The sequence below is a fragment of the Budorcas taxicolor genome, chromosome 23, assembly GCF_023091745.1.
Source record: "Budorcas taxicolor isolate Tak-1 chromosome 23, Takin1.1, whole genome shotgun sequence".
In the NCBI taxonomy this organism is placed as follows: domain Eukaryota; kingdom Metazoa; phylum Chordata; class Mammalia; order Artiodactyla; family Bovidae; genus Budorcas; species Budorcas taxicolor.
In genome coordinates this window covers 23,304,133-23,327,586 of record NC_068932.1, presented here as the reverse complement: position 1 = coordinate 23,327,586, position 23,454 = coordinate 23,304,133, and the positions used below count along the sequence as shown (strand labels likewise).

The window sequence follows — 23,454 nt, the reverse complement described above, 5'->3', positions numbered from 1 at the left end:
TTCTTGAGTGGTTGTGTTGGATATTTGCTTTTCATAGTATGATTGGTAGTATTTGTTTCTCCTAGTTGTAATAGTTTTAGAAATTCTCAACATTGCATTTGGTCATTTTGCTGTTCCAATTAGTACCATCTCCCTTTCACAAAAAATACAGAAGTTGGAGGAATCTAACCATATGTTTTCAAAAACCTAAATGTCTCTAGGGAAAATGACACCCTATAACTTAACCATAATTCATATCCTAAATTTATCAGTGTCTTGAAAGGATTTACGTACCTTCAAGTCAGTTATTTTACTAGACTAGGTAGTTTCTTTAACTTTTAAAAAATAGAATAATATGACTCCATTTACCAAGGGCAAATATCCATTCACAGAATCCAAAAAAATGTCCCTTCTGTTCCATATTTGGACATCAAGTTAGATTTTGAATAGGGGAAGTTGGTTCTTACCTGTATCAAGGTTACAAATTTAGGTGCTGGAAGGGTAGAAAAGTGGGTTGTTAGGTACAAGCAGACTTTGTTTAAATGAGCACTTTAAAGTGAGATGAGACTGCTCTGGTTTATTCTTGTATTCTTCATTGGTGTGTTTCACCTACTGTAGTTCAATTTTAAACTCTGTTTACCAGTTGTGTTCAGTTTTGGCATATAAACCTGAAATGTAGCAGAAAAAATAAACTAAGACAAAAGAAATTTATTTTTCTATTTGTCTTTTGACTTAACATTTCAGGATCAGGCTTGTATTCTAGGCTTAGGGTATAAGAAAAGTTAAATAATGTATAATACTTAAGCTTATCTTCAATTCTCTTGTTATAGCTAATTAGATGAATTTTAGTGATGGTCAGAGGCTTCTAAATAGGAGGTAGTAACTCCTATTAATACCAGTTTCCAAATGGTATCTCTCTGTTCCAGCCCATCACAACAGTTTTAAAACCAGTTTTTGTTTTTGTTTTGTTTTGTTGCTTTGTTTTGTTTTTTAACAGGAGAGCCAGTGTAACTCCTTCAAGACTGGAGTGACACACTCTGCGTCTGCGTCTGCCTCATGTGAGTTCTCATTTTGGCAGCAGCATTCTGCTAGGCTGGAACCTCTGTAGAGGTTTGCCCTTCCTTTTTTCTAAAATCTCTAAACTATCACACAGTGTGTCTTGGTGGCAAAGGTAAAAAGTGCATGAGAGTTCCAGACTTCCCTGCAGAAAGTTTTCGGCTCATCCAAAGGGACTGTCTCCTCTAATGTAGATTGATCTTATATGAACAAAATCTACTCAAAACAGAGCCCACAGCTTTCATCCCCACAACAGGCAGTTGATACTTCTGGAAGAACTTTTTTTCTCTCTCGCAGATTATGGAGTAAAGAGTATCTTCAAATGCTCTCAGTAGCTTCAGCTCTCAAAGCTTTGGTTGTTCTCTTTATAGTCTGGTTACGTAACCTGAGAACACTGTGTGCTGCCCTGGTGCCTGAAGCAGGCCTCTTTTTTGGACTCTGGCCCTTAAAATAACCTCTTCCTTTGTCTCTGGATATTGGGTAAATTAGGATAGGCCTGAGGACCTTCTTGAAGAAGAAATAAGCAGTGCATGTGTAAGGCTATGTTTACGCCTGAAGCTATTGGTTATGTTTTATAAGTCAGTTATAAGAACTCAGTTTGAAGCTGTGCATCATTTACTTGCCAGTTTTGCCAGAGGAATTGAAATTAGAGCCTTTGCAGCTGTGGAGAGGCATATAGAGCTCTAAGTCTGAGGTGATACATATGGTTACCCACAGATGTCAAGGCTGGCTTTGAAGTGCCTGGTTGACCGAAAAGGGAATTTTGCTTTTCGTTTATTTATTCATTTGAGGCATGATGGTACTATGTAGGCTTCAAGAGTAGTCATTTTTGCCACCAGGTCAGAACAGATTGTAATTATCCTCAGGGGACACTTGGAACCAAACGTCCAGATTCCTGCTGTGTGCGGCTGCAGTTCTGCTTCTCCAGCCCTGGTTGTAGTGTGTAGTCCTCTAGCAGATGATTTAGTGACCCGGGAGTTCGTGTTACTGAAATGATTATCCAGGAAGCTTATGAGAAAATGTCAATAGCTTGTAGGTCTTACTGATTAACATCGAACTTAGTGAAATAGATAGTGTTGTCAGAGTGGAACTTGGACTCTCTTTGCTAAATCCATTCCCATCTGTGAATAGAACAGTTTATTTTGGACTAGTTGAAAGAAACTGGAGGGAGAGTAGTGTGTTTCAGCACCCAAGCCTAAACTTCGATGGCCTGTGCAGTCTAGAAATTCATTTTTAATAGTGGCACTATATGCCGCCATGGAAAGCTTTGGATGAGACTCAGGAAAACCTAAATTCTGGCTTCAGCTGATGTTTGTACTTGTCATGCAACTTTAAAAGCAATTGGGGAAAACACAGTATATTTTTTGGAAGCATCCTAAACTCATTGAGAGAAAGGAAATTTGAAGTATTGACTTGAGTAGGTGGAATTTCTAGACAGTCATTTGGAAGTTCTGCCCTGGAATAAACGCAGACGTGACAGGAGTATGGTGTTTAGTTTCTGCTGTTCTATTCATTGTGGTGGCAAAATGGGAAATTGTGTTCTCTAGCCTCCCACATTTTTTTTCACTAACAATTCTCAATAAATTGATTTGTGTTTCAGTCCAAATTGCCTCATAGAAATAGATTTTAATGACTATTACTTATTCATCACTTCTTTAGGGAAAATTGTTCATTTAGAGGTAATCAGTGGGGATGATTAACTTTTGTTTCTGTCTCCTGTTCTTAAGGTATATCCAGCAAATTATCCGTATGAAAATTTAATAATTGAAAGCATTTTATATGGGCCAAATCCTATGAGAATAAGTGTCAGTGTATTACGCAAATGACTTTGCTATGCAGGAATTTTGTTCCATTAAATAAAATGATGTTTGAAGTAAGTGGGGCTTTGATAGGATTGAGAAGTAATCTTTGTTTTGGAAAATTTTGTTAAAATGAAATTTACTTTCAGTTGAGGCGGAAGCACGGGGGGTGAGATATATTTTATATTCTCAAAATAATTCAAATTGACATCAACGGGTACCATGCTTTCCTAGTTTTTGTGATAATGCACCAGCTCTTGTTCTGTTTGCATGTGTGTATACGTAGCACTTCCTTTACAACAGTGTGCATCTTCCAGGCCTGAGGATTTAAAAAGTTTTTGGGGAGAGGGATGGCTGAGGATGGCGCTGGAATTGAGAGGAGGAGAAAAATAGAGCCAGTTTTGAAAATGTTAGCCAGAGTTAGCATGAAATCATCATTCCACAGAAGAAATGACAGCTTCTTGTGACATTTTTCTGGTGAGCTGAGACTTAAGCATCTCCTAAAGGACCTTAAAATTTGTAGGCTTTTTAATATGATAAATGTTTATTGAAGGATTTTGAAAGCTCACCTTGTTTTTTAAAATTTCAATTTAAAAAGGATAGATAAATATATTAACATATTACAAGTTTTAAAGGTACAGAAGAAGGTACACGAAAGTCTGTTTTCCTCTCCTGTGTCTTAGCTACTCAGCTCCCTTCTGGAGGCAACCAGAATTACCATTTTATGTATTTCCAGAAATATTCTAAAGGACTGTTTTCGAAAGGGAAAGTTGAGTCATACTCATTAAAATATTAACTCTAAATTGGATAGGCAGACTACTTAGAATGAAGAGTCCATTTGAGCCATAGGCTATGTGTGAATTGTAGATAGAAGAACTATAGTAATAGTTTCATTATTATGAGACGTAAGAATAGGGTGTTTGGGGAGTTTTTTTGGCCTCATTTGGCAGTTAGCAAGATCGCAGGTGTTTTTTATTTTTAAATTTTTAATATGGCTTACCTGCTCCTAGAAAACTGATGGAAGACTGTCTACTTACATCTTTTATTTTAGAAGAAAGCTGTTTAAAGGAGCAACATTTTCTTTATACTGAAGCAATGGCACCCCACTCCAGTACTCTTGCCTGGAAAATCCCCATGGACGGAGGAGCCTGGTAGGCTGCAGTCCATGGGGTCGCTAAGAGTTGGACACGACTGAGCGACTTCACTTTCACTTTTCACTTTCATGCATTGGAGAAGGAAATGGCAACCCACTCCAGTGTTCTTGCCTAGAGAATCCCAGGGATGGGGGAGCCTGGTGGGCTGCCGTCTATGGGGTCGCACAGAGTCAGACACGACTAAAGCGACTTAGCAGCAGCAGCAGCAGCAGCAGTGATGATTCTGAAAAGGTTTTTCATTATAGAAAACTTCAGACATACATTATATTTGAGAAAAACCCCTATATTCCAAAATCTGTTTTACTTCACCTGTAAAAGCTCATTGTTCTCTGGCAGATAAGGAGGTGTATATATATATAACATTAATATATATATATATACACACACACATATGTGCACATATTCTTTCTTCCATAATCAGGTCTAATAAAATGAGTTATAATTCTTCAATGTCTGATTCCCAATTCATATTCAGACTTCCTTGTCTTAGACATGTCTTTTTATGGTTGTTTTAGCACTAATAATTTGTAAAATGCAATTTCGATGGCTATGACATTGTACTGATAAAGAAAACATGTAAATCCTAACAAATAGAATTATGCTGGTTGGAGTTTAAGGCAACTCCTAAGCCAGATAGTAATTCTAAAAATAGACTAGTCTTTTTAAAAAAATATAGCTTTGAAGGATTCCTATACCAGTCATGTACATCAATGAGGACTTCAACTTACATAGACCTCTCTATGTAGTTTTATATTAGTTATATTCCCATGGTTAATACCACAGCTGTGCATATTACATTCCCCGCCCCCCCACCTTTAGATTGTGGGTGTAAGAGAATAAAAAGGAAACAATGATTGGATCAGGTTTCCTAAGAAGGAAAAACCTGAAATGCCTGATAATTCATCTTGTTGCTGCTTCTCCTGTCATAACATGACCTGTTTCCACGGACTGACAGTTGAGTTCTGCAATTACTTGGGGCAGTACAAAACATGGAATTTGAAGGAAAAGAAGAAAAATGGCAAATTTAGTAGGAGAGAGGAATTGGGAAAGTAGAAATTCGCTCGTTTGCCTTCCATTTTAATTGGCTGTGTTCTAATGAGAACCTCCTCTTTGTGCAGTGTACAAGTCCCCGGAGTATGAGTCCCTTGGCTTTGAGCTTACCGTGGAGAGATTAGTTTCTATTGGCTATCCTCAGGAACTTCTCAGCTTTGCATATGACTCTACATTCCCTACCAGGTAATTTTTCAAGATTATTTTTGGATTAAAACCCATCATTTTGTCCCCCAAATTAATAATTCCAAATGTATCCCTAACCAACGCCATTCCCCAGACAAACAAAAAGATGCAACAAAACATCAAAAGGTCTTTGGGATTTTTTGGGTTGGTTTTCTGAAATTATCATGACCTTTTATGTACACCATATCTTTTGTGTTCCTGATTTGAACTTTGAACTTAGTTCATTGCTGTTAAAGAAGGTCCATTTATGAGAAGGGGTCTCCCTGGTGGCTCAGTGGTAAAGAATCCGCCCGCCAATGCGGGTGACTCAGGTTCTATCCCTGGGTTGGGAAGATCCCCTGTAGAAGGAAATGGCAACCCAGTCAAGTATTCTTGCCTGGAAAAATCTCATGAGCAAAGGAGCCTGGTGGGCTACAGTCCATGGGGTTGCAAAAGAGCTGGATTCAATGTAGTAACTAAACAACAACAAATTTATGAGAAGAGGGATTATTGAAACTGATGGTCAGTAATTGCAGATGCTCCTCCCTTACACTGTTGGGAGTTTTGCTAATATATTTTGTTTTGCTAATAGCATGTTTTGCTAATATATTTAACTTGGTAATCAGGAGCCTTCTTGGCAGTTTCCATTTCTGGATTTGATAAGAAAGATTTGAGGTTAAGATGAGGCTTATTTTGAGATGCCATTGTATATGTCCCATGGGTGCTTAGTTGCTCAGTCGTGTCTGACTCTTTGCAACCCCATGGAAGGGAGCCCGCCAGGCTCACAACATTTCTCACAGAAGTCCTGGGGCGAGATACGACGGACTGGACAGGTGGGCTTGGGAAGGACTCTTCACTTCTCACTGGGCAGCGGAATGCACTTCCGTCCGAGGGGAACTGCAGGCCACCTCAGGCTGCGCGAGAAATGTCTGATAGAGGGAAATAGAAGCCAGCTCAGTTGTCCAAGGGAATAAAAAGAAGCTCTGTTTCAGAACAGAACCAGCTGTATTCAGAGAAATTATTGTTTACACCTTGTTTGATTAAGCTCTCTCACACAAAACAGTTGTGATTATTCATCTGGACAGAGTTAGGTATTTGTTAGTTGCTCTGGGATTCGTTTTTAAGACTTTATTCACTCACTTTACCCTCTAGGGTATGTATTTTTGGGTACATACTTGAGCCACCATAAAACTTGAATAAGGTAAAGGTTGATTTGTGGTGATTGAGTAAATACTATGTTAGATCATTGCCTTTATTACTTTGTATGATTGGTGGTATCTTCATTTTCACATAGGGGACTAGTATTTGATACACTGTATGGAAATCTTTTGAAAGTTGATGCCTATGGAAACCTCTTGGTCTGTGCACATGGATTTAACTTCATAAGGGGGTGAGTACAAAGAACCTTTAAACTCTTTCTAGTGTTTTTATAGTCAAACAATATGAAGATGACATTATCTTCCCCAGTATAATATACTTTCTTATTTCCTCATTATTAAGGAGCAATTCCTTTACATAAGAATACTTAACAATTATTTTTTAGACAGCTAGGACCCAAACTGATGTATAAATATAGTTAGCAGTTACATTTCATTTAAATTAAGTGCCTTCTAAAATTATATAGCATCCAACAAAGCTAATCTTGAAACTTGCCCAAAAAACTGTAGTGGCTTTGACTTATTTGAAATTCTAAGATTTTTATTTTCTCCTTTTTAATACAGTTCTCAGGTAGCTGCTCAGAAGAGGTATGTACATAAAGTGCTTTGAAAAATTTAAAACTACAGCAATGTAAATGACTAAGATTTTTAACAGCTAATATATTAATTTTAAAATTCTAATGTATACCTTTAGGTATTTGATCATGTGGTTAAATTTTTTTAAACATGGGGTTAAAATGAATACAGAGTGATACTATTTGAAACAAATAAGGATAAGTTTTATTTTCATAATTAGCATATTTCCGCTAGTCTTACTAATTTGGACTCTCCACCCTAGTAATAAACAGCAGATAAAATTTAGTGTCTAGTGTCTTTTGTGAAACATCTCAAATTTTTTCGTTAAAAATCACAATACCCCAGTTTGACAATTTCTGTAATTGTGGCTTTATAATTATATGTTTTCTCTACTATTATACCACTTAATTTACCACTGACACTATTAGGGTCAGAACAACTCTTAAAACCAATATGGGTTAAGTATCAGTCTGTTATTTATTTTCAACAGCAAAGTAGTAAAAACCACACAGTCTACACTGAAATTTGTTAAATAAACAATGTCTTTTTGGTAAATACCTTTTTGTGATAAGAGACACTAACTGAAACTGTACCAGAGTTCCCTTTAAATCTGAGGTACCCATCAGGCCCTATTTGGAACTGAATCATCCGTTAAGTCTTCAGCCAGCATTACACAGGCTCAGTGATTTCCAGGTATACACTGTGAGGACAGTATGAAATAAACACCCTACTTTGACACATCTGATTAGACCAGTAGTTATATCTACCTTTCTTTCACCATTTCTCTCTGAGGGATTTGTTCAAGTTCATGAATATCAAAAGGCAGGATTTAGAAGGTGAAGTGACTACAGATAATACTAGAAACCCAGACCCTTTTATGTATGGATATTGTCACTATAATTCAGAATCCCAATGATGATGAACCAAGGTTCTATTTATGAATTCCTGAAGAGGGATTTTTGTGTTATTGGGTGGGAGACAGAGAAGAAAAGAAAGAGAAGCAGTTCCGTATGTTAGAATCACAATTAGATTTACTAACTCAAGATCTACAGACCTCCTTTCTCCCCCTCCCGAAGAAGCCAATAAAATTTCCAAATAGCTTCTTTGGAAATACATTTAATATTGTTTCAGAAATAAATCATTTATTAGTTACATGCAGAATCATTCAAACAGTACTTAGCACTGTACAGTCTTTAGAAAGCCCATGGAGAAGGCCAGAATGAAGATGGATGGAAACGGAGATAATTATTGAAATATAGTGGTAAACAAAGTTGGAAGAAAAATTATGGCTCCACCAAGCCTCACCTTACATGCCTTGCCTATGAGTTGGAACCTCTTTTCAGGCAATAGTAAAGGCTTTTAAAGTTTTAGGTTAGGATAATGTTGAGGTCAAATCTTTATTCTGTGGGTCACAGATAGTTAGCAATACTGAACTCTGTTTTCTTCCTAACTTTAAGTCAAGCATCCCTTCTTTTATAATATATTACCTCTCCGTGAGTCAGTTTTCATTTTAAATGTATACTAGCATGACTTGACACTTAAACAAAATGTAATTGCTAACTGTATTTATAAGTCAGTTTGGGTTCTAATTGCCTAATGATTAAGTTTCCTTATGTAAAGGAATTACTCTTAAATGATGAAGGGAATAGGGAAAGATATTTAAGAGGACAATGTCATCTTACTAAACCTGACTGAGGAAACTATATCATTACTATTCCTTTCTGCTTTAATTTTCATTACAGAAAATCTTGGAAGACTAGAAGATATCATACTCCACAAAGTTATTCTTCATTGGGAACTCTTATTTCAGAATGCTGACTAGGACAGGGAACCAGTGTGATTTTATATTCCTAAGTAGAGTGTATGACATTTGTAGTTAACAAACATTACCCAAGTTATCCTGAGTATGAAATTTAATTTTGATGTCCTTTATTTAAATTAGTTAATCTTCATATATTCATTGTGAGGATTGTGCATTGTTGTATTTTCGTTTTTCTCCTGTTTGTTTTCTCTGTAATAATTTATACTGTCCCCTTCCTCTTCTTGCAGTGTTTTATTTCACTCTTCAAGGTTCTCGTGCATCTTTAACAATTTCTGTTTGTTTCACTGGCTTTTTCTTTTAAACTCTGAATGTCCTCTGTGGCCCTCGACAGTCTTCTCTTCTTTCTCTACACTCTTAAGTGGCCTCTTCTGCTCTAATAGTCTACCCGACTGCATCTGTTAACCTGTATGTAGATGATCACAGCAACCTCTCAAATTTGAATCCCAGTTTTAAGTTCTTGACCTTTGTTTCTAATTGCCTATAAAAATGTTTACTTTCAGGTTAACGTATCCAAAATAAAACTCCTCTTGTATTTTATCTAGTTTTTATGTTTCAGTTAATGTTACCACCACCCTCTCAGAGACACCTTAGTGTAAGAATTATCGTGTTCAGCTCTATGTCCCTTGTCTACCACATCTGTTCAATTGCCTGTTCTTTTCACCTTGGCAATCCCTCTTGAGTAATTCTTCTCTTTAATTTCCTTTGCGCCCACTCTAGGACATGCCCATGCCCGTCATGCTTTCAGCTGGACTCCCGCAGGAGCCCCTAACTGATCTCCCAGGCCTGTGTGTCTGTGTCAGTTGGTTCTTCAGTTCAGTCGCTCAGTCATGTGGGACTCTTTGCGACCCCATGGACTGGGGTTAGTTCTTGCTGTATAATAAATGACTTCAAAACTCAGTGGCTTGGGACTTTCCCAGGTGGTCCAGTGCTTAAGAATCTGCCTGCCAAAGCAGGGGACATGGGTTCAATCCCTGGTCGAGGATCCCACATGCCAAGGAGCAATTAAGCCCTTGCTGCAAGAGAAGCCACAATAAGAAGTCCACACATCGCAACTAGACAGTAGCCCCCGATCTCCACAACTAGAGAAAGCCCACGCATAGCAACAAAGATCCAGAGTAGTCAGAAATTAAAAAAAAAAAAAAAAACCTCAGTGGCTTAAACTAGTAGCCATTTGATTTAGGTCAAAATTCTGAGTCAGCTGAGCAATTCCAGAGTCGCTCAGCTGATTGAGAATGGCCTCATGCACATGTCTGACAGTGGGCAGCCTGTTGGCAGGGGCACCTCATTTCTGCATGGGGCCTTTTATTCTCCAGCAGGAGTACACTGGCCCTAATGCACAAGTGTTTTCCAAGTCTTCTTGGATCCCGTTTTCTGTTACTCAAGCCTGTATTCAAGGATAGAGAGAGAGACTGTGCCTCTTAATTGGAGAAAGTGCAAAGTCACACTACTAAGGGATAGGAAAGATTTGTAGCCGTTTTTTGCAACATATGACATTTCTTTTTCCATTTTATCCTAATACTCCTACTAGTTTAATACTTTTATAATTTAGCTCAGATGAAAAATGTATAAAAACAATAGCATGATTGCCTCAATTCATCTTTCTAGCTTTATTTTTCTGTTCCCCTTTCTCCACTTGAATTTGACTAGTTTCTGGATTGGGCTGTTTAGCTTTTAAGGATCAGCTCATATGCCATGACTTTCATGGATTCTTCTAGGTTTTCCTCTCTGCATTCCGTTTTCTCTACCCATTAAGTTGAAATGGTCTGTCTCCCCTTCTTCTGTTTTCTCATAGCTCTTTGCACCTTTCTGGGGCAGTTCTGTTTTCAGTTCAGTTCAGTCCAGTCGCTTAGTCGTGTCCGACTCTGCAACCCCATGAATCGCAGCACGCCAGGCCTCCCTGTCCATCACCAACTCCCAGAGTTCACTCAGACTCACGTCCATCGAGTCAGTGATGCCATCCAGCCATCTCATCCTCTGCCGTCCCCTTCTCCTCCTGCCCCCAATCCCTCCCAGCATCAGAGTCTTTTCCAATGAGTCAGCTCTTCGCATGAGGAGGCCAAAGTACCGGAGTTTCAGTTTTGGACCTGTACAACTGTCTGTGTGCGACTCCCTCCCTTAGCCAGACTGAGAATGTTTTAGGGGCTGAAACAGTGAGTGAGGCTCTTCATTTTCAGAGTTTCCCATGTGTATTATTTGGAACCCCACCTTGCATATAGCCACCAAAATACTTGAATTAATTTTTGAATGATGAATACGTCTCAGATTTATATTATTTTTGAATGTCGGTTAATTTTTTTTTCTTTCAGACCAGAAACTAGAGAGCAGTATCCAAATAAATTTATTCAACGAGATGACACTGAAAGATTTTACATTCTGAACACACTATTCAACCTACCAGGTAGATTCATTCTATGCTTACATATACTGATGTCTCCCCTTCTTTCCATGATCATTTGTCTTTGCTCAAGGGAGATAAACAGATTTTAATTATCTCACTTATAGCTTATGAATATGTATTCTTCATTTTTCAGAGACCTACCTGTTGGCCTGCCTAGTAGATTTTTTTACTAATTGTCCCAGATATACCAGGTATGTGTGTACTATAATTTTCTTTTTCCAATTGATTTTTTAAAATTAATGTACAGGGTTTTAGAGAACTGGCCATTGTAGGTCTTTTCTGCTTTTCTGAAGTGAATTTAGTGCTAGTGAGAGATGCCACATTGCCAGCCTGAGAGATGGGACAGCACCAGCAGCTCCATGCAGGCTCTCACCTCCCACACGGCCCTCTCCTTGCCAGTGTGCTGCAGCCATGTTTGGAAGGGACCACTTCTGATTGGCTTCTCCTGGGAATGAAGACGGCCAGCAGAGGTGCTAATTGTGACAACTGAGTGGGAGGTTTGTGTGATGATTATCTGTCCAAGCAGAATTGCACTAAAACCCCCCAACTCATTTCACAGCAGCTACCCAGGAGCCATTCAGGGGTAGTAATTTCGTTTCATTCCCAGGCCCAGCAAGATTTGATTGAGGAAGATACTGTTTATCCTCCCTGAAGTAAAAATGTGCTTAAGTCTTGAAAAAGATTTCCTTTCCTTTCTAGGGGGAATTGTAAGTTCGGCCATATGTGCCAGAGTTTGCTAACTTCTTATCCTCTTTAGGCCTTACCCACTTCAAGGCACTAAATTTGGTTGAGCACTAAGTCACTAAGATAAATAAAAAATAGACAATACCTTAGTACCTAGAAATAGTGTCAGAAAAGTCAGGGTGGAGAGAACCTAAATTACCAATTTTAAATGTTTCTTTGATGGGAACCTGTTTCTTACAAGTGATGAATAAAACAACCTGTTATTTTTGGAACTAGCCTTTTAGCCTTATCATACTCTTCTACCATTTTGTATCTGTTCACAGTTACTATATTCCATTGAACACTATAGTCATCTCTGATGGTCAGAATGGATTTTCATTAGGGAGTGATTATTTTCCAAATTAGCCACACAGCCTTTATTATGTGACAAAGGAACCTTTGGGTCCCCTGGGCAGTGTTTGGTATTCCCTTTATTTACCCTCCTTTGGATTACCTGTCATGTTCTTTTCATCTTTCTGTAGCTGTGAAACAGGATTTAAAGATGGGGACCTCTTCATGTCTTACCGGAGTATGTTCCAGGATGTAAGAGACGCAGTTGACTGGGTTCATTACAAGGTACCTAGGAGCTGCTGCTTCACCTGCTTACTGCCTGGCATGTGTCTTTGATGGTCTGACATTAACTTTCCAAGTGCAAACAGAGCAGAGTTTTTCACTGTTAAAAAGGTGGGATTTGCCTCTAGTGATAGCTCTCTAGAATACTTTTGTCCTTGTCTTGGGCTGTCTGGCTTGCAGAGGTAATGGTGGTCTTTTCTGAGTGGTGGTGCTTGGCTTCTAGATCTTATTTCCATTTGCACTTTCCAGACTTACTAGAAGAGATCTTAGTGTTAGGGTTATACTTGACATATCCTTTCAGGATGATTATGGTCCATTTGTTTTTTCCAAATACCTTCCGCTTGGCTGATAACATTAACTGATTAATAATATGTTTACATTTATTATAAATTGTGCTGAATTAAATATGAAATGCCTTTTGATTTCTATTTTAAATACATTTTTTATTTTATTTTATTTTTTAAATTTTAAATACATTTTAAAATAGATGTGCAGCAAATCACATCTGCCATTTTAATTTTAGAAATATTTAAGAAATGCATTTAAGCTAATAGTAGACACAGTTTTTATAATAAACTCAAAAATTAATTTTGTTCTTTTCTTGCTTTTTTTTTTTCTTTCTCTAGGGTTCCCTTAAGGAAAAGACAGTTGAAAATCTTGAGAAGTATGTAGTCAAAGATGTAAGTAGTAAAGGGAAGAGCAGATCTGCGTGATAGTTTCCTTTACCTATTAGGGAAGTTAACAAGCTTATTTATAATGAAATGGACAAGAGAAGATATTTCTTTGTCTTGGCAGTTTAACACATGCCAAGTATAAGCACCAAGCATTATCAGGTGGAACATGGGGTTTGTTTTTCCTGTTTTTTATTAGGCAAAGAGGACCAGTATTTCATTTATCCTTTTAGCTCTAATTATAGTAATAGCAGCTAGAGTGGTTACTGTGTACATATCACTGTGCTGAGTGTTTACATTCATTATCCCATTTAACCTTCCATAAAATCCTGAGTTAGTTTTTCTTACCTCTGCTTTAGAGATGAAGAAGCTGGGGACTCAGGATTAAGTAACTTGCCCAAGTTCATACAGTTAGTAAGGAGAAAGCCAAAAGCCACCCCTTGGTGTACTCTGGATCCTAACCATGGAGCTAGACCATCTAAAAAAATGTGCATGCGTGACTGTTATTTAAATTGTCTTTAACCTGTCAACTGGGAGTAATGAGGAAAGCTTTAAAATACTTCAAAAGACATTAGTGGTAAACATAATACAAAATTTTAATGTCTATAGTTAATAGCATTGTGTCAGTTTCTTAGTTTTCATCATTGTACTGGGGTTAAGATGTTAATATTAAGGGAAGCTGGATGACGAATACATGGGAACCCTCTGTACTATTTTTACAACTTTTCTGTTAAGTCTGAAATTATATCAAAATAAAAAATACACAGACACACACACACAGCACTGAGATGAGATAACGTCTTCCTTTCTTACGGAGTAAGAGTAGTAGATGCAATTATCCCCTCAAAGCTCTTTGGTAAAGATGTCTTATTTTCAGACTTTGTACGTCCTATTTCCCATCCACTCCCACATCCATGATTGTTTCAAGAAAGACACTGAGGGGTTCAGGAGAGGTACAAGAGGATTTGAGTGAAGGAACCTATTTACTGTGAGAGAAGGAAAGGCTGTTTTCTTTCTGGTCACATCAGGAGTCAGAATTTCTTCGTGTAGCTGCAAATGAGTCTGGGCACTTTCAAGTTGCATTCTATACACACCATGCCATTTCTGCAAGATACTTCATAAAATGAAAGTGTACACACTGAGACCATATCTAATACTCTTCATAGAGTATTTAGCCGATTTCCTAATCTGTAACACACTTAATTCACTTTCTTTAAGAGGTTACAAGGTAATTTAAACTCTTCCTGAGACAGACATAAAGAGAAAGTTAGTTATGTTTTTTAATAGGCATATAATTATATATTTTATATATGTATTATATGCACCATATATATTATACATACATAATAATTCATGCACAATGACAATGTGGGTTTCTAAATGCAAAATTCTGAAACCAACCAACCGTCCCTTAAAGGGCATCACCTGTTCCTGTTTCAGTAGACAAAAAAAAAGTCCAGTATCTGACCACTCCACAGTGTAAGTGAATATATATATATATATATATATATTCACTCTCACAGGAACCATATATATATATTTAGAGATACATTTCAGTATAAACTGTGTGTTGAATTTTGAATCTTTTCCTGGCCTAGTGATATGCCCTCTCCTGAGATGCTGGGCAGCACCCGGGAGCAATAGCTCCTAGTCAGCTAAGAGATCACAAGGGTAAACAACTGATACATCCATTCTACTTTTCACTTTAAGTACAGTGTTCTTCTATAAGTTACAGTAGACTTTGTGTTAGATGATTTTGCCCGGCTGTAGGGTAATGTATGTTCTCAGCACATTTTAGGTAGACTAGGCTAGCTGCCATGTTCAGTGTGTCATTGGGACATAACCCCATCCCATGTGGAAGAAGATCTATGTTTGTGTTTTACTGTTTCGCTCATCATCATAATTACATTTTAGGGAAAACTGCCTTTGCTTCTGAGCCGGATGAAGGAAGTAGGAAAAGTATTTCTTGCCACCAACAGTGACTATAAATATACAGATGTAAGTGCTTAATATATTTGTTTCTTTATACAAAGGAATTATTTTGGACTAAAGAACTGAGAATATAATGAAGAAGGTGGTTTATTAAGTGAGAGTAGTTTTTTGCCATTTCATTTTGAAAGCAGAATGAAAAAAGCAAAAATAAATGGCACACATCATAATGGTTCTCAAATTTTTATGAATATTTCTTTTGACAATTTTCCCTGATTACAATTGGCTACTTAAAGGTTTTCATTTTGGGGTTATTTAAAACATTTGTGCTGATTAAAATATCTTCTGTGTCTTTGTGTGTCATTCTACAACTTGAAAAGTTACACCCTTTATTACATGTGTACATACGTTCCCTCCCTGTCATTGGGAGCCAGACAGCAATAGATGGTAAAAAGATGTTTTGACTCTTAGCCATCAGAATTTACTACCTCTTAAAATTTTTGCCATGATTAAAGCATATAGAAAAGCTGATTTAATTCCTTAACCTCATGTTACTTTTGCTAAGCTGGCTACAAGTTCATAGTCCTAGCAAGCTTAGTGCTCGCTAACCCTCTTTATGTAAAATGCTGATTTAGAAATCTGGTGATTTGGAGTAAGTTGGCTTGATTGTCCTGGGAACAGTAGTAAGAGGGCCATGGTGTATTATTTCCATGTGAGTCATCAGTTTTCTCTACACCCTTATCTCAGATACCCCTTACCTCCAAATATGTGTTCTGGTCCACTTGGAGAACTTGATAGGAATATGTGGATGAATCTGTATAAAAATACCTCCTAGAAGAACCCTGTGTTCTACTGAATGTCAGAAGGCTTGCATTTGTTTGCTGTGATGAAGCATTAATTTCTAGCTTCAACTCCCATAAACTTTAGAGGAAACAAGAATGTAACAAATCTTGTATTGAAAAAGACATGTCTTATAAAAAGCTTGTGTGTGCTTTACTTAGGTGTCCTATATCTCTTGCAGAAGTAGTAAATGGATCTTATGTTGGATTTTCTTTTTTCCAGAAAATTATGACTTACCTGTTTGATTTTCCACATGGCCCCAAGGTACTCTCTGTAATATAACAGACTGTTGGTTTAGTAATAATGAATGCATTTAATATTCTGGAATATTGAGCATAAGGAATTGGTCAGGAGCCATCCAGAAATCGTCATTAATATTAGAAGTAATGTAGGAGCTAGTATAATTTAAAGTTGCTAGCAATTCGAAAACTTGGTAGACAGAAATAAGAGATTTGTGTGGTATTTAGTAAGATGGGATCAGAATTTTATGCCCAGGAATTATACAGAATTGCTAAATTTGTGTGGCAAAAAGGAATTTTCAGGTTGAAGGAGATAATCTTATTAAAAGAAACAGAAAGTGTATATATTCTTAACAACTTCTATATTCTGCTGTTAGTAATTGCTGAGTTTTGTGTCAAAAGAACAGCTAACTTTGATACTTAGCAGAGAAGTCTTCATTCCTTCTGTATGGCCATACTTAGGTTTAATGAATACTAATCACAATTTAGGGGGCTCCCTGGTGGCTCAAATGGTAAAGAATCTGCCTGAGATGCAAGAGACCCAGGTTTAGTCACTAGGTTGCTAGTCACTAGGCTTCTCTGAATAAATGTTAGTTAATGACTTTTGAGATCACCCAAAAGCACAGTATTTAGTGCTGTCTTGACCTTAAAAGGTTAAAAGCCATGGTTCCAGTTCAGGATGAAGTAATGTTAATGGGCATACCTTCCACATTAGTGCTGATTAGCCTGCAGTGCTGATTAGCCAAGGACCAGTGTGTACCTGGAACCACCATTCTGAAGGCATAACCCATAAAATTTGCTAGTAATAGTTCTGTGTTAGCTATATACTTCAGTTCTGGTGCTAAACTGCCTTTTTCTTAGTCTGTCTCTTAACATATTTGTCTTTTTGCATCTCTCCTTGGCCTCTTTGAGCCTCTTAAGCCCATTTTTAGAGTATGAGCACACTCTTTCATACATTAAATTGCTTGAAATAAATTAGTGAGGAGGTGAAACAATTTAAAATACAGAGATTATTAGAGTCATTGTTTATATTTTCACTTTGCCTGCTTTCAAAAGGATGTGGCTTATAATAAGCCACAGTATGTTTGTAATAGTGGCATTTTCTGGTTTTACTTAGTATTTATATATTGCTTTCATCCGACTTGAGATGCAACAGTAGTGCTTTCAGATTAGGAGTGATGTTTTGGCTTTCGCTGTTTCTTCCTTATCAGCCGGGGAGCTCTCATCGGCCGTGGCAGTCCTACTTTGACCTGATCTTGGTGGACGCACGGAAACCACTGTTCTTTGGAGAAGGCACAGTACTGCGTCAGGTGGATACTGTAAGTTGAGAGGATGGTCTGTTCACAAGCAGTTATCCTTCATGTTCCTCCTTCCCACCTCCTGTTCTTTCCCCAGGAAACAGGTATTTTTAACTTATTAGCCTTATCTCCTCTTTTGAAGTTAAGACTTTTGGTTTCAATTAATACAGCTGAATAATTCAAATGAATATAATTCAAAAGTGACATTCATTTGGCTGCCTAGCCAAGTAGCATTTTTGGTGGAGATTGTGATAGCTTTACAAAATCCAGATTTCTTTTCTCACAGAAAACTGGCAAGCTGAAAATTGGTACCTACACGGGCCCCTTACAGCATGGCATCGTCTACTCTGGGGGTGAGTCACGCACTTTCCTTTATGTAAGTCTGTGCTTGAATCTCACTGTGAAAGCGTTGGTGTCCTCCTGACACCGTGCTACTTATGTTCTTTAGTGTGCTAAAGATAGCGTCTCCTGAAGGTAAACACTTCAGTCATCTACTAAAGAGTTGGGAGGATGGGTTTGAGAAGTCAGCATGTCCTAATTTGATTTTCACTAAAAGGACCAGTTTTTCCTGTCCTCTTCCTCTGCATATTTGAGGCATTTTCTCAGTGTTGGAATCATGTGGATGGTTGCCAAGGCCTCAAGGGGGTTTTAGGAACATAGATGCATATCTTATTGCAATGAGAAGCAGTTGAACAAACCCAGCCTAATGGCAGACCTGGGAGGAGAAAGGGTAGTGGTGCTTTGGAGGGTTATGGTCCCTCAGGCTGAGACGTGGTTTTGTTGCTGTTGGATTTGGGGATCGAGAGCTCTGGTCAGCACAGTGGCGCTAAAGGCCTTGTCATAGAGGCAGTAAAAAGAATGATGGAAAAGGACGATGGTGAGTCTTTGTCTTAAGAAAGGTGAGCCCCTTTTCCAGTCTATTCCTCACATACTTAAAAGAATAAAATTAATCTATATACTATTTAATGGTTATGGTACTTGGAATGCTGGTTTTTATTTTCTCATTGCATTGTTTCAGGTTCATCTGATACAATTTGTGATCTTTTGGGAGCCAAGGGCAAAGACATTTTGTATATTGGAGATCACATCTTTGGGGACATTTTAAAATCAAAGAAACGGCAAGGGTGGCGAACTTTCTTGGTGATTCCTGAACTCGCACAGGAACTGCATGTCTGGACCGATAAGAGTTGTAAGGAACCATTATTCTTACTTTATAAATCTTTTCTATTGCTAGTTTATATCTTAATGGCTAGCTATGAATCAGTCCTTTTTGATGAACCATTACTTTGTATGCAGGGAGTCAGAGGTGGTCAGAGGCGGGTCCTAATATTTGAGTACCTCTTTCTCATATAGCCACATATTTCACACAAGTCCAGAATTTAGAGAGCTTATCTTGTTTCCCCTTTTTCTTAAATTCTTCTAAAATACAGAATGTTACTGCTCTGAAAACTCAGCCTGCCTCCGGTAGTAACCCTGGCTCTACCACTTAATATCTTCACGCCGTTAGGCAGATGCTGAAACACCCTGTGCCTTAGTATCCTCAGATGTGAAAATGAAGATAATACCTACTATCATAAAGTTGCTGAGATTTAACTGAGGCAGTATATTTATAAAGGAGATAGAAGTAACAACCTTTCTCAACTGAGGCTCCTTGTTTGAACTTCAAAACAAAGATGATTCGATATGACTCTCAGTTCTCCCACAGATGGTAGATCAAGAATATTTGTTATATACAGTGGATGCATCACTGCCTAATTCTCTTTGGGGAACCCAGGCTGAGAAAGGCTGGCATGCTTAGCTTACAACATATTTGGCTGTTGCTACTGCTTGTAGTTCTTGGTGGGACTTTCTGGCTAGCCATGGCAACCCACTCCAGTATTCTTGCCTGGAAAATCCCATGAACGGAGGAGCCTGGCAGGCTGCAGTCCTTGGGGTCACAAAGATTCGGACATGACTGAGCGACTAACGCTTTCACTTTCTTTTCAGCTTTCCACCTGTGGAACCTCAGAAATTTAGTTGATCTGGTTCTGTTTTCTGAACTTGTGACTCATTCTTTTACCCAAAAGTGAAACTGTTAACACTTGCTTTGCTGACATACCCGAGATGGGGTATGAATTGGCACTTACTAAGCTCAGAATCAGCATCCAGTTGGGAAAGTTGTATAGTTAGTGGTTTTAAGGAGGAGGAAGGGCTGTTAAAGAGGAAATTCTGGTGTCATCTGCTGCCAGATTCCAAGCAGTGTTAATGGGTTTTCCTGAAGGTGAGGCAGGTCATTTTATACACTCACCTACAGCTTTACTTTTCAGCCATATCTGAAACCTTTTAGTTTAGTTTTTAGTAATAGTTAAAAACTAGATGCTTTTTGATTTACTTAAAACATTTTCCTTTTTTTCCCCAAACTTTAGCACTTTTCGAAGAGCTTCAGAGCTTGGATATTTTCTTGGCTGAACTCTACAAGTAAGTTTCCTCGTATCAAAAATTTCTTCCCTAAAAACCATCTACCTCTTCAGGAGTCACCTAGATATACAAGACATCCTTTCTAGAGATTTTCACTGGATTTTTCTTGTCTCCAGGCACCTTGACAGCAGCAGCAATGAGCGCCCAGATATCAGCTCCATCCAGAGACGTATTAAGGTATCCACCAAATGGGATTTGGGAGAAAACTTGGAAAATAAACTTGAAGTGATTTCTGTATTTCTGATTTTATACAGGCAGTGGCACATAGCCAGTATTCAGTAAATGTCTGCTGAATGAGCTGAGCGTTAACCTTGTTCTCTGTTTTAGAAAGTAACTCACGATATGGACATGTGCTACGGGATGATGGGGAGCCTGTTCCGCAGTGGCTCCCGGCAGACCCTCTTTGCCAGTCAGGTGATGCGCTATGCTGATCTCTACGCAGCATCTTTCATCAACCTGCTGTATTACCCGTTCAGCTACCTCTTCAGAGCTGCCCACGTCTTGGTGAGTTAATACAGCCCAAGGCCACTATTTACAGTTAAGATACACTGTTAAGGCCAAGTTCTGCAACTAGCTATCTGCGTGGCACAGGAAAGTTTAGATCATTTCTTTCTAATGTGCAGAGCCCATGGCCAGGTTACATGGTTGCACAAAAAGGAGTCTGAGAAAGAATAATCAAGACAGAATGGTACAGAGTTTAACTTTACTCTGAAACTATTAGATTTAGAAGTTGCTTGAATGGTGAAGGCTTTCCTCTGTTTAGTACTAAATGAGAAATAATTTTATATTCCTATATTCTGTTAATACTGCTCATCTAGATTTCAAGGCTTTTTAGCTGTGAAATAGTAATTTCTCTCCCATCTTGCCAGTTTTAGACTATAGTATCTGATCTGGCACAGTTCTGAGGGCTTGGGAGTTTCTGTGCGGCCACCTAACACAGGCAGAGGGCTTAGGACCTGGGAGACAGCTGTGTCTCTTCCGCCTGCTTTCTGAACTTTGGCTTTGTTGTAGATGCCTCATGAGTCCACAGTGGAGCACACACATGTAGATATCAATGAGATGGAGTCCCCTCTCGCCACCCGGAACCGCACATCAGTGGATTTCAAAGATACCGACCACAAGCGGCACCAGCTGACACGGTCAATCAGTGAGATTAAGCCCCCCAACCTCTTCCCACTGGCCCCCCAGGAAATCACACACTGCCATGACGAAGATGATGACGAGGAGGAGGAGGAGGAAGAGGAGGAGTGAGGAGAAAGATGCTGAGCACTCATTACACAAGTCCTGGCAGGACTCACAGGAGCAAAGGATGTCCTTGTGCGGGTCCTAGTGGGGGGTGGGGGTGGGTTCCATCAAAGGTACATCTGGAAAGTTTCTGAAGACTAAATATTCTAATCATAAGGAGATACTTGTTTTAGTTTTGTGTGTCTGCACTCTTTGCAGATGGTTCAAAATTGGAGTCTGTATTGGAGGAAAGTAAGGGTAAAGCTGGGCTGAACTGCATGCAGCTGGCTCCATCATGGCTTTGTGACGCGGTTTCCTTGCTTGTTTCATCATTGGTGTGTGGCAGTGTATTATCCAGATACGCGAAGGGTCTCAGAGTGGAGCAAGGACGCCAGTGGGAAGATGTGATCCAAAAATGTTATGGTACAAATTGTGCTCTTACTCCGAAATCCCATCTTTTCAGTGCATTGCATAAGTATTGTATATCAGTGGAGAAATATATTATTTCCATTATCAAATGTAGTCTTGTGTTAAGGTCAGGGTTTCTTTACAAGCTTTCGGGTGTTTTCCATGACTCTGGTAAGGCTGCTGTCAGTGGCTTTGCACGAGTGTTCTCTACTTGCTGTAGGGCTGGTCTGGAATGGACTGTAGTGATTGCATTTTGAGGCAGAAGTCTTCATCCACATCAACAGTATTTAGATTGATAGCAAAAATTGAAAAAAAAAAAAATCCCCCCCAGCCCCGCCCCGCCCCGCCCCGCCCAAAATGGTCTTTTTCCCATCTGAGGTAAATCTGTGGAAAGAATTTAGCTAAAAGAGGACAAAGGAGCAAGTCACCCGAAAAGAACAGAGCCTCCTTCTTCTTTACCGTAAGTGAGTAAAACTCATTAATGTGGGCCATACAGGTAGCTCATGCCACCCCATTCCAGCCTTCTCTATCCTCTTTGTCTTTTAAACTCAAGCATTAGAGGGTGGGAAGAGGGCTTTTTTGTGAGTCAGAACCATTTACGAAACAGAGGGCACAATCAGTGTGAATAAATTCACTTCAGACTCCCAAGTGAAATCACTTCTTGTTGCTTGGAGCAAGAATGGGTCATTACTGTACGCTTTAAGATATTATAACTGCCTCTTCAGAGCAGTGAACCTTGTTACAACATTGTGTAGACGCTCACTTTAACCTTCATATGTTTCTTCCACTCTTACTGTTATTTGTCAACACGGGACGGTAGATTAGCTGCTTTAGAATCAATAAAGTATAGTATTTCTAATACTGACTTTGAGCCCTTCCTTAGCACAACTATAGACTGCTAGTTCAGGTGGGTTTAGGTTTGACTAAGTGATATCAACTTGACTTTCTCTTAAAGGAAATATAGTCTAGTATGATTAATGGCCAAATTTATAGCACTTAAATGGGCCTCAGTTTTTTAATGTAAACTATTTTGGTACAGGACTATCATGTGGGGCTTTTTTCCAAAAGTCATTTTATAGGTAAGGGAACACAGCTCAGTAACTTAGCTAAGGCCGTATTACTTTACTGCTTTCAATATATGTGGCTTTGCATCATCACATCAAGGCATGTGCATCTGGTAACTATTAGGAATTCAATGCTGCTTTTAAAGTGTTAGGTTGGAAATGCTATTGCAGATAGCAATTACATACTGCTCCTGTTTTAAATGGTAGCAAATGTGGTCACCCCAGATATTAATTATTCTCATTCAAGATGAAGATGTTGCCCAGTATGACAATGTCTTCAGTGATCCCAAAGCCAGATAGTATCTGGCTGACTTAGTACCTTTACATATTCTCCCTGTTAGAGTAAGGACCAACAAGCTCACATTGCTTTAAGGTACCACCCATTTTGAATTATTTTATTCACATAAGATCTTACCTAAGAATTTCTTTTCAGCTAGATGAGTCTCTGATAGTGGGTCCAAAGACTGAGAAGTGAAAAAGCACACTCCTGAAATAAGAATTCCACTACTGGTCACAGCTTTCTTCAGGACCACCAAAATATATTTTAAAGACCCAGGATTCCATGAGTCTGAGACCCAGAGCAGAACTGTTGCCTCTCTGCATATTATTCATTTTTGTTGGGAGAGTGCTGGGGAGTAAGTGGCCCATGGGCAGCTGGCTACTCAGAGTAGCTATAATTGGACTTGTTAAAACGTGAGTTTCTCTGTTGTTAATAATTAAGGAAGTTAAATTATAATAAAACTGTAATTTTCTTTTAGAAAAAGCAAAAAATTTAAGGTGTTTAGGCTGAGAGGAAGCTCTCCCAACTCTTCAGAGTTTGTTTCCTGGGTATATGGTGAACACCACTTACTTTCAGACTCTAAGGCCCTAGG

General features: G+C 38.6%; 1 protein-coding gene across 6 annotated transcripts in view; it reads left to right on the top strand.

The window, feature by feature from the left end:
* NT5C2 (5'-nucleotidase, cytosolic II) overlaps positions 1 to 22,377 on the top strand; it is a 95,682-nt gene extending 73,305 nt beyond the window's left edge. For 4 of the 6 annotated variants that reach the window (XM_052661197.1, XM_052661199.1, XM_052661202.1 and 1 more), the window contains 16 exons: positions 5,107 to 5,224; positions 6,498 to 6,593; positions 6,925 to 6,948; positions 11,065 to 11,156; positions 11,290 to 11,347; positions 12,362 to 12,455; positions 13,079 to 13,132; positions 15,038 to 15,121; positions 16,115 to 16,156; positions 17,343 to 17,450; positions 17,716 to 17,782; positions 18,448 to 18,618; positions 19,835 to 19,886; positions 20,003 to 20,063; positions 20,214 to 20,390; positions 20,898 to 22,377. In XM_052661197.1, the coding sequence (XP_052517157.1) occupies positions 5,107 to 5,224; positions 6,498 to 6,593; positions 6,925 to 6,948; positions 11,065 to 11,156; positions 11,290 to 11,347; positions 12,362 to 12,455; positions 13,079 to 13,132; positions 15,038 to 15,121; positions 16,115 to 16,156; positions 17,343 to 17,450; positions 17,716 to 17,782; positions 18,448 to 18,618; positions 19,835 to 19,886; positions 20,003 to 20,063; positions 20,214 to 20,390; positions 20,898 to 21,137 (1,538 nt within the window). In that variant the 3' untranslated portion in view covers positions 21,138 to 22,377. Of the gene's footprint in view, positions 1 to 976; positions 1,038 to 5,106; positions 5,225 to 6,497; positions 6,594 to 6,924; positions 6,949 to 11,064; positions 11,157 to 11,289; positions 11,348 to 12,361; positions 12,456 to 13,078; positions 13,133 to 15,037; positions 15,122 to 16,114; positions 16,157 to 17,342; positions 17,451 to 17,715; positions 17,783 to 18,447; positions 18,619 to 19,834; positions 19,887 to 20,002; positions 20,064 to 20,213; positions 20,391 to 20,897 lie in introns of all 6 variants that reach the window. The other 2 variants (XM_052661201.1, XM_052661198.1) reach the window with 2 other exon arrangements.
* The last annotated feature ends 1,077 nt before the right edge of the window (positions 22,378 to 23,454 follow it).